General features: G+C 37.8%; 1 protein-coding gene across 1 annotated transcript in view; it reads left to right on the forward strand.

Annotated features, from left to right (window-relative positions):
- Window positions 1-11748, forward strand: part of BNC2 (basonuclin zinc finger protein 2) — a gene marked incomplete at its 5' end in the record, with an annotated part of 112771 nt that extends 101023 nt beyond the window's left edge. Inside the window, one exon of the mRNA XM_057379654.1 lies at window positions 10882-11748. Coding sequence (XP_057235637.1) covers window positions 10882-11542 — 661 coding nt within the window. The remainder of the gene's footprint in view (window positions 1-10881) is intronic.
- Window positions 11749-11754: the final 6 nt, after the last annotated feature.

The raw sequence follows: 11754 nt of genomic DNA on the forward strand, positions 1-11754 counted from the left end.
TAAAGAAAGCAATTACAGTWCAGCCACTTACAACTGAAAATACAAATGGGACATAGTTAATTTTGCTGCCTATAAACCTTAGGTTCTACATTTGTGTTTTACGCACAATATGTGGAAATAAAAATAGCCCGAATGTGTGTATGTGTGTGTCTGTGGATGTGTGTGCTGAAAGAAAGACATACATTATGTGATTAGGTAAGGATGTAAAAATACAATGGATAGAAAGGGAACTTGGGCTCTCTCTCAGAAAAGGTTTGTTTTCCTCTCAAGAAAAGCCCTTGTTTCAAGAAGATGAAYGCAGGTGATATATTATGCGAGACTGAGAACCAAGATTTCTTGAGGAGGGGCTCTGGCAGGAAGGATAACAGATCCTGTGCTGGATGTCTCTCAGGTCTGATAGCCAGATAGGGAAACAGCACTAATTCTGCAGCCTTTTTAGTCTGTTCTGTCACAGAAGGGGCACTGCTGGGTCAGTCAGCTCACTAGTAATTGTGTTTTACAGACTTCTAAAGCAATTGGCTCAGTCAGTCCCAATTCAATAAAAGTGTAGAGCGAGAGTGAGAGCACTTTTGTTCTATTTTTTACTTGAAATTATTTCATTCAGCAGTCTGTCTTTTTTATTACCGGGATTTGACATTAGCACTCCAAGCTATATTAGCATCCATTTCAGCAGTTCAGTAATGGTATTAAAAAAACACTTAACTTCAACGGTGAATGGTTGTATGACAGTACCATAAAAATCCACATTAAAAAAAAAAACTTATGTATTTGTCCCTGCAAATTATTTTTCACTCGTTTAACCACTTCAAAACTACACTCTCTCGACTCGTGTTTGCAAGAGCTTTAGCTACAAGGAAGGCTTGTAAAGGGGCTGCAACTGCAGCAGCAATGGCATAAAGAGAAAAATGAAGACATTTAAAGAAGAAGAAAAATGTGATAGGAACATGCAAGCGCACATACGTATACAAGAAAGAGCTTTCATTTTGAGTGGGTGCTTGTCATTCATCAACTGAAGTAAGATTTTTAAACTCAAATCACTCGAGGTAAAATCTTTGGCTTCTTTCGCATTTCTGGGATTTAATTTTGAACCCAGCACTCTCCAAGCTTGGGATGGCAGCCTAACTATCTTGGCACTGCAGCACATTCATAAATGACTGCATTAGGTTCTAAATTTTGATTAAACATTCTGTAATTAATCAATGGTAGACATGAAGCAGTTGGCAAGGTCCAGAGCTGCAAAATGTTTAAGACATAAAACATTACAAAGTAATTAGAATGTGCTCCTTCAAGAGAAGGATTGCCTTCAATAAAGAGGTAAATGATAGCATCATGTTTATTGTGGACGTAGGCAGCCAGTGCAATATGATAAACTGCAGGAGATACACATATCAGTAATCATCCACATTATTAGTGTCATTAATCATAATTCTAAAAATATGACAGCAGCAGCCAACTTTTTGACCAATTTTGCCTCTGCCTGTTGGCCGTTATAACTTCACTAATAGACTGCAGAGCTCCTGTGCGTGGCAGTTTGCATTGAGAATGGAAGGTTAATTATATTTGAGCTGCTGATTCCTTCTCTCCTTGGAAAAGACTGAGCACTTTGACAATCCCAGGAGCTCACTGCTGTTAAACCAGTAAAAGTACTTTATTGAAATTTTCTTTGTTGGTCAGGAATGAGTAGATGTTTCAAATGAGATATAAGCGCCAGGCTGGGACAACGCTAATGTTTCTTCCAAAATAATCCTTGGACAGTGAGCTGAACTTAGATATCTTTGCACATTCTCCTGTGGATGAGAAAAAAGTTRAGAATTTAATAAATGCTGACAATAGTATGTATGGAAGAATCTCGAGTTGAAATTACTGAGGAGTCAGGGCACCAGTGAAGGGAGATTGTAGGATAGTCAGCTATCAGTTGATCTGATAGGGGTACTTATTTGRTAATGTAAAATTACTAATAAAGGAACCCTGTCGAAATACCACATAATTGGTTTTGTAGCTCCTCTGGTATTATATAAATAAAACCAGTATTTTTAGGCAAACAAACATTAGGAATGAGAATTAATATAGCATTTTGACCAAAATAAATGGTTTAAAGATTTGCTGTGGAAGCTGAAATTGTACAAAATTATCCCTGTATCTGAAGTTTTATTATTATTTTGAGCTTAAAGTATAATCAGTAAAGAATCTGCAACCTCSTTACCAAACAATATATTGCTGTGCAACTATGCCAGTCATTGTGCTTTTTGTTTGTAATATCTTTTGATCTTTAATGCACAACAATGGTAAAATATTAAGAGTGCAACATGACTGTTATGACCTCAATGCTTCTGAGCACACACAACAGTTGTGAAAGTGTAATTCTGTTCACACCATAAGGACCGTCTCACTAAACACCTCAACAGGTATGTACTGAATTACTGGACCTTTCAAGAATCCCAAACCTGACAGATTTTTTTTTAAATTATTTGGTAGCAAACATTGCCATCAAGTATCAATTTCATGTTTAACCTGAGTAATTGCCCACATAGTCAACTGTCCTGCCTTCCTAAATGCTATCACTGCATTAACATTTTTTGTGCATTCCATGGTGATGATAAATTGTTTTCTGACTCTAACTGTGGATTAAGTATGCAAAAGGCATGTTTGCCACTGCCAACAAACCAATAATTCTCACTAACATCTTCAGAGTTACAACATTTATAAAGTTGCAAAGTGGAGTAAACAAACCATCTGTTTGGCTTTACCATATATGTCATGCTCTCTTATTAGCATATTACGATTCATTTAGTAAACAAATTCGGTGATTTTGTTCATGTCAAAGTTAGAGGGAGCTTGAAGATGATTAACATTCCTGGGACAGGCACATTAATACATTGCTTCCTCTGCAAAGTTAAATGGCTTCTCAGGAGAATCACCCCTTGTTGACAAGATGAGACTGTCAATTTTGTTTGCCTGCCACATTAGGGGCCGTAAGGGGATGGGAAGCTCTGAGAAAGAGGAGCAGTGTAGGCAGCATAATTCACTGTGAATTGAAAAAAGAAGTCTAATTCTGATAAATGGTCGACCCCAATACATCCTACCTGTTATTACAACAGACGTGCCGTATCTGTGCAGTAAATTAGTTAAACCCCTAAAGAGTTTGATGGGAGCTTATCTTCAAGTGAATAATTTGAGTGTAGAGGGAGCTGTCTTCGTGACCAGTGTGAGTGATTTGTTTCATATTGAAAGGGATTGAAATGACTGGGCTCCACATCTTTAATTTGCAAGAACTTGCTTGTCCTTTATTTCCTGTATTTAATAAGCACTGGGTTGTGGGTTTTTTTACTTTTTTTTTTTTAATACATGTTGAACTGTATTTTACCTTTTGGATTTTCTTCCTAGGAAAGGTTAATATTTTTCAGATTCTGTGCAATCTAGGGCCTCAAGAACTGATGCTATTACCCTGTTCATATAGAAATGCCGCAGTTTTATCAGGTAGTATAGTATTTTTGCCTTGACTCCTTCTGAAATCTAGCCCCTATTTCCCCTACTTTTCCCCTTACATTTAGACACAAATTAAATATGATCAAGTACATGAAAGCACAACACTACAGAATTAAACCTTGTCCCTGTTCAGATAAATGTGATTTTTTTTTAATTTAGGTCAGATCAGGATTTCAAACCATTATTATCTTTGCTTCGATTTATGGATTTTTTTTTCTTTTTAATTGAAAAAACAAACCAAAACAAAACAAACCCTGTATCAAAGACTGCTGATAGAGTGGCAAAATTAGAACAGTAAGTGAGAAAATAATTTCTTTAACAGTTTCCATTACTAATTAAATTCCAGGAACTGTTTTATTTTTGATTCTCTTAAGCAAATGGGGGAAATGATTGCTGCCTCCTTCTTGAAGAAATATCAGAATTGAGGCCATATCTTTCTCATAAATATGTACACTGTTATATTTAGCCTGAGTCTTACTTTCTGGTTCTTTGATTTTAGCTGCATGAAACTCAGCACTTTCAGTCTGCAGAGATTCTGAGAAAGCATAAAATTCTGAGTTTACTTTCTGTAATGTTCACATCTTCTGGGCCTTTCTATGAGTTTCAGGYTTAAAGGAGCAGAAAAGGGACATGAAATTGAGGGAAGAGCAAAATACTTGGACATATTACCAAAGTGTGTTAGCAACAAAAATCATGTGAAATTTTAAAACAAAGCCATGACTTAATTGACAGCTTTTGAGGTGAAGAGAAACAAAGAGCACCTTCCTTTAACATTTCATTATAGGTAAAAATGTAGGCTGAATATAGAGCTGAAAAAAAGTCTGAGAAAAGTCTCATAGAAGGAATAATAAAAGTTTTGTTGTTTATGATATTTTAAACTGTATTGATAGAGCTTAGTTTTAAACTAGGTATAGCAGGAGGATAGCTTTTATGGGGTCTGTACAACCACAGTTGTTATGTCCATATCCAACCTTAAAATTTTCAATATCAACTTGTACAGACACCAGACAAATTTGTTCTAACCTTTGATTTTCTAACAAAACCATTTTCAAACTGCTGAAGATTGTGTGGTTTCAGGTTTTGTAACTTGATAGTAGCTTCTGTCTTTACAAAAAAAAAAAACTACTATCACTTGGAAAAAACATAATTTGATAGAAAAAAATTTGTGTTGTCTTTACATGCACTAAGTCTCAAAATATAATTTTATTGTGTTACTTAATGCTGTGATCACTTATTGATCTTAAAACAAAGCTGAACAAAGACTGATAGCCTCCTGCTGTCATGTTCTCTTTGTGATTTCTCTGCAGCTTTAGAATGGTAAGGCTTTGTTATATTACTTCAGCAAATGATATGTTTGTCAGAAAAGACATTTTCAAAATATCTGGAGTGTAAGAAACTGGGATGGTGGTTTTCTTGGAAACATAGGAAAGAAGGTTGTGGCTGGGTACCACTGAAAATGTTGAAATGGATCATTTCAGAATTTTACTGTACAATAGAGTGTAATTTGATGGTTTACTAAGATCTTCATCAGGTATTTTGCCTCATATAGTCAACCAAGGAGAAGCAAGAGCCTAGTAGCTAGGACATTTAACTGGGACATCATCTGACTTAGCTTTTCTGTCTCACTGCATCAAGCTGTGGAAAGTAGGTTTACGTAGTCCCTGGCTGCCCTAATGACTCTGCTTCTGTTTTGTCCTCGCTCTTTTTCTCTCTTATCCCATAATATTTAAGTATAATCATACTTTTTTCTTGCTAAAATAGTTTAGAAAATAATGCTATGTGGTTATTTTTCAACTATCTGTCCTGTCCTGAACTGCAAACACATTCAATCTAATTTTTCTGCCCTCTGTAATATTTGAATCAAAATAAACAGTACTCCTTATAATTCGAATTCTCTAACTCTGCTGTGTGCAACAGAGATGAAGCTTGCCCCAGTGCAGATAAGACTGCAGCTATGGGTACATCCAAATTTGTATTGGATCCATAGAATTCATGCCAATTTCTATACCAGGACAAATTTCTACTCTGATAAATTCCTTCTCACTTAAATAAACTAAACTAATGTGGCCATTAAATTTTTTCTTTCAACAAATGGACAGTAAATTAACAAAATCAGAGTAATTGACAAGTGTAGAAAGAAACTGCTGAAGAGAACCCAGTCTGGATTTATGATCTGTGTAAATAGAAGATACATTTAATTGTACCATATTTCCTAGGTTTATAATCTCCTTCCTTCTACTGGTGCATACTGCATCTGTCACTAAGAAGCTTGCTAGTAGTAGGTGAGGTGGAACCAACAATGAGTTCTAGTTAACAAAGAATACTTCCATAAACTTCACAAGATAGGAAAATACATTCAGTGGGATTATGCCTGGAGTCCGGGAGCTGCTCTAACTGCTGTAGGATTCTGAACTGCACTGCTGCCAAAACTCCTGTCTGAAAGGGCAGTGGTGAGCTCAGAGGCTGACACTCCACTATAATCACAGATGTTATGTGTGTCATCATTATCATTATGATCCTCACAGCAGCACTGCTCCATACTTACAGCTGAATTAACTCTAGTGAGGACTTTGCTGCACCCCTGCCTGCCATATATCGAATTAGTTAATAGTAACTTGAAAAAAGGGTGGTAGTTATGCCCAAAAAATTGGTATTCTGGGTCTTAGAATTTACTCAGACTTCCCTGCCACAACAAGCTACCTTTCAAAACATCTTGGAAAAATACACTCCTCATTTTTAAGGGTACCTGACATGTAGTACAGAAAAAAACAGGTGTTCGGGCATTCTTTGGCGCTGATAGTATTTCCAGAACTAACCCTCTTCACCGTCCCTTGTTGCCTAGGGGTGGGTAGGTATAGGAACTGAAAAAAAGTGAGATACGCCTTTAGTTAAATGCATTTGATGTCGTATTTCTGTCTGAAAGACTTCAATCATCAGTTATCTTTATGCAACACTTCCACTGCAAGGATCAAATACCATTCTGGAAGTTGATGTAYAAATAAGCAATCAGAGAAGTCCAGAGGCATTCAAAGAATTTAATTAGGCCAAATATTTTGTTTTGTACACACATAAATATACCTCTGCCAATCATTTATGTTGAGTTCTTTTCCCTGCAGATACAATAGCAATTGCAGTGCAAAGGACACCAGAGATGGCCTTAAATTAACTAACTCACGTAGGAGCAATAATGAAGCCATGGCAAGCTGAAGCTCAGCTGGTTTTGGCATATTTTGCTTCAGGATTTTCTGTCTGTTTGATGGCGGTGTTCATGCACTGGCACAAATCTCTGTGCCCAAGCTGTGCCTCAGCTTACTCAGGGACCATTGTTTACACATACCTGGGAGCAGTATCTGCAGGAGGAAGAGGTGAGCAGCTCTGTAAATCACATCAGGGAACGGGACAGCTGAAGCAAGAAACCGCAGGTGTCATGGGAGGAACATATGAACAAGATGAGAGGTGGTTAGCACTGGCTGAGGGCTCGAAGGGGACTTCCTAGGCTTTGGGAGTGACAAAGCAGGGATAAATAGTCCAAAATAGTTGGATTAAGATGGAAGATCTCTGTTTGGTATTGAGAAGGGGGTCTGAGACTTTGGGATTTTTAATAGGATTTCAAAACTTCAGTGTCTAATAAATGATTTTTTTTTTCAAAATTCATTCCTCCCTTCTCCACCAGTATGCTTTTGCATATGATATTTAGGGACAGTATTAAACACAAGTGAAATAGATTAAGAAATGAATGTAAAAGAATCAATTCTTTTGAACTGTGGTTGCATAATGGAAATCGACTGCTATGAATGAACCTATGCTCAGAAGTTATGAACAGCAGAGCTAATGCACTGCCATGAGTTCATCTTTATTATTGCATTACACCTGAATCAATTGATAAAGTAGCTTCTTTTTAAGGCTAGGAATGGCACTTAATTGAATAAAAGTCAATGTAATTATATTAGGAGAATCCAACAGTACTGCTGACAGCGGAAAAGGGACACTGTTGAGCAGAGTGCCAGAACTGGTCCGCACATTTCTGCACATCGTTTGCCTGACAGATATTATGGGCTGGTACATACTTTAACTAGATTACTGATTGCTGCTGCTGTAAGTGAGAATTGAATAAGGGAGGCATCTCTTCTTATCAGAGCATCAGCAGAGTTCACATCCTTTCACTGGTCTTTCTCAGAATGGCCTCTGTCTATCTGGGGCTTGGTGGCCCCTCTTTAACATGGCAATTGATTCTTATCTCTTCATTTAGGGAATGCTGAAGTCGTTTTCACTGCATGCCTGACTGTTGTTTTTCTCAGCTGCAAACCAAGGAAACAGTAAGCACAAATGCATGGAAGCAACAGTTAGAGTTATGTTGACTAGCTTCTGTGCAGCTACAAATTCCCTTACCACAGGAGTGAGGAGAGGAGAGAAGAGGAGAGAGGGGGAGAAATTATAAATATACACATGAGTACTCTATGAATAGTTTGCAGTTAGCCTTTTGATGATAAGCACAAGTGTGCTTTTATGGTCATTTAATAACACTGGTCAGTGTGGACAGGCCTTCACAGTGAGCATTTCCTGTACTGCACTTGGAAACTTTATGTGGAGCCTCATTCCATCTGACACTAGGAAAGCAAGGGACCATCAGGTCTACTGTTTATCATTCATGTATGTGCACACTGCATGCATCTGTTCAGAACTCATTTGTGGATGATAATGGGGATAGTGTGAATATGCTTTGATTAATTTGCTTTATGTTTTCTGTATTATGTGACTGAGTCAGTATCCATCAGGACAAAAGTGTAAGTGATATTACAGCTGACAAAAACCAGTTTCACAGTCAAGACTTCTTTTAGTCTGTGTTTATTGGTTTCAGATTTTTTTTTTTTTAAACCAGATATGTCTGGATTGGAATGTGAATTTGTTCTCTCTCTCTCTCCTCCCCCTCCCTCTTTCTTTCTCTTTTCTCCTCTTCTCTCTCTCTCTCTCTCTCTCTCTCTCTCTCTCTCTCTCTCTCTCTCTCTCTCTCTCTCTCGTGATCTCAATTTAGCAAAAGATTAGAAAGCTGATCTTATCACAAGGTAAGCTCAGCCTTCCTAAGTGCAGTGTGGGGATATGCATAATTACACTTCTGCGCCTCAAAAAAGCAATGGTGCTATACTTGCTTGTGTGAAAGAAGTATTTCCCATGTGGGAGAAAAGCAAGAAATACTCTCCACTTTTTACACCCTTGCCCATACCTCTCAACTATCTCTCATTAGGACAGAAATCTTCCATTCTAGACCACCCCTTTACTGGAATAATTGCATCCCAAGCAGACAATTCAATTAAAGTGCATTTCAGTATCAGTTTTATGTCAGAGAACAGTTACCTGCATTTGCAGGTGAGTGGGACAGATCAGTACTATTGCTGTTTATTTGTTCCGTTACATTATGTGCAACAGATAAATTAATCACAAAGTAAGTGTCAGAAAATCACAAAGATTAACTCCACAATTTAATCTTCCTATATTTGCATTTGCTTTATATATTTGCATTGTATTGCTGCACTGTGTTTGGGACTTCAGTTGGTTGAGAGGTATGTTTCAAAGGGTTTTTTTTTAAAATAAAAGCTTCAAATAAGGAAATATTGCTAATAGCTATTGTTCCTCTTCTCCCTTTTTGTTAATGTAGGACCTAAATGTCTGTAAAATATTTGATCATTGTTATGTCTTCCCATGCCAATTTTATACCTAGTGCTTTTTTGCAAATTAAGCTATTCCTATGTTAAAATTCTCTCTTTCTCTCTCTCTTTCCCCACCCTCCTCCCCCTTCCCCCTCCCCCCCTTCTTTTCCCTCCTACATTTGGGCTCTGATCTGCAATTTATAATGGGCAGACAGACTGGTGAGTCTGCATGTTGTAAATTGCGGGTTTGGGTCCTTAGCTTGCAAAGAATGTTATGCAGTAGAACTTCGCTAATTCTTTTTTTGCTGACTCAAAAAATCAAGTCACCCTCCAAAGAAACTAAATATTTGTCATTCCCTCAGCAATGCTGCACATTCTGAAAATTAAACCCCAAAGTTTTCTGTTACTGAAAACTTTACACTGATTTCTTATACTTAAAGCACTTCAGCAAAAYGAGCATGTTCTGTGGTCAGAGGTCTTTGATGTCTGTCATGTTTGTTGGTTGCATTAATTCATTAATTCAGAAAATGCAGTTTTTCGAAGAGGGTTTCCTGACACTACTGCAAATCAGTGAGGTTCTACTGCAATGGATGAGTAAAGCCAATGCCAAAAGTGGAGAGTAGAATTCAGTATTTCAAATAATAGGCTATTTTACACATTTACTAACCCAAAGGCTTACATTGCTTGCAAATGTAGAGTTTTATTTCTTGGGAGCAAAGGCCCAGATCCTCTAAAGACACTTGAGAGTATTCTAATTTGCAGCTCTTGGGATCTGGTCCAAAACCCATTTCCATCAGTGACAGTTTTCCATTGTCTTGAACAACTGCAGTAACTTCAGCAAATACCTAAACCAAACCCATGTTAAGCTTTTTTGATTGATTTGGGAAAAAAATCTCGCTGCCATTAATGTGGATTTTTTACTGGACATTACACTGCTTGAGTCAGTCAACACTGCATATAGTACAGGGAAAAGGACAGGGAGGAGTGGCAGTGACAGCCTAGAAGGATGAAACCACTGGTTTTGGCCAAGATTTTCAGAAATTTACATGTAGATTTCAAAGACTTGTTCTCTTAAACCCTTCAAGTCTTCTCCATCTTTGTTTGGCCTGATTCTGAACCCCTTTATATGAGAATTAAATTACCAGAATCAGGACCTCTGACAAGACATTATTCAGTTACTTTTTTTTTACTCTCCTCCTATATTTCAATTAAAGAGTCACGTGAGAACATATAATTATATATATAAATATATTATATATATATATATATATATTCATATGTACATATGTATGAATAAATATCAAAGATATGGATCCAGAGTCAGACATAGATAGAAACACATACAGATATTCCATATTCAATATTTTTGTCATCTGAAGAGAAGGAAAGTCAGCAAGGATTCAGGAATCAAGAAGAGCATTATGCATTTTCTGTTAGTGTAATTTATTATTTTGTAAATATCACATAAAAGGGCTGTAGCTGCTGCGGGCACTAATGTTAGGGAGCAGCAGCCGACAAAAAAAAACAATGAGGGGGTTGGGGGTGGGGGTCATTTGCTTGTTTTGTTCAGTTTTTATGTTGCAATTTGTCCACTTTTAGAAATACTGAAATTTCCAAGCAACATGGGTAGGGGATGTTTTTATGAAAAATTATCAATAAATCACAATTTGGATTTGGTGCTTGATGACCGCATGTTTAATCAAAAATACTGTACATTTTTCCTTTTCTCCCCTCCCTCTTCCTTTCCCAGACACAGTGCTAACATAAACCTGCACCGTAAACTGTTGACCAAAGAACTGGATGACATGGGCTTGGACACTTCACAGCCTTCTCTTAGTAAGGACCTCCGCGATGAATTTTTGGTGAAGATATATGGCGCTCAGCATCAGATGGGGCTTGACATAAGGGAAGACACCTCCTCGCCTGCTGGTACTGAGGATTCCCATATGAATGGGTACGGCAGGGGCATGGCAGAAGACTATATGGTACTAGACCTGAGCACCACCTCCAGCATCCAGTCCAGCAGCAGTATCCATTCCTCAAGAGAATCTGATGCAGGAAGCGATGAGGGTATTCTCCTGGACGACGTCGATGGGGCAAGTGACAGCGGGGAATCTGCCCACAAAGCAGATGCTCCTGCCTTAGCTGTAGGTATGGGCACCGATGTCCCAGGATCCCTCATGTTCAACAGTGTTTCGGTGAGCAACGGTGGGATAATGTGTAACATTTGCCACAAAATGTACAGCAACAAGGGAACCCTCAGAGTGCACTATAAAACGGTGCACTTGCGAGAAATGCACAAGTGCAAGGTCCCTGGGTGCAACATGATGTTCTCCTCTGTCCGTAGCCGAAACCGGCACAGTCAGAACCCCAATCTGCATAAAAACATTCCTTTCACTTCCGTAGATTAGTTCAAGGATGGACACAGGATAATGCCAGCTCTCAGAGAGGGCCCACTACATCTGAACTGCCATATACAGTCTCCCTTTTTATATATATATATATGTGTATATATATATACACACACACAAATATACATATATATATATAATCTTTTCCTTTTCTTTTTTAGCAAAAGAAAGAAACACCAGGTGCTTTTTGCCCTTTGTTGGTTGTTGGAGTT

Source organism: Malurus melanocephalus, unplaced genomic scaffold (assembly GCF_030028575.1).
Source record: "Malurus melanocephalus ecotype Western Australia unplaced genomic scaffold, MMel_1.1 scaffold_414, whole genome shotgun sequence".
In the NCBI taxonomy this organism is placed as follows: domain Eukaryota; kingdom Metazoa; phylum Chordata; class Aves; order Passeriformes; family Maluridae; genus Malurus; species Malurus melanocephalus.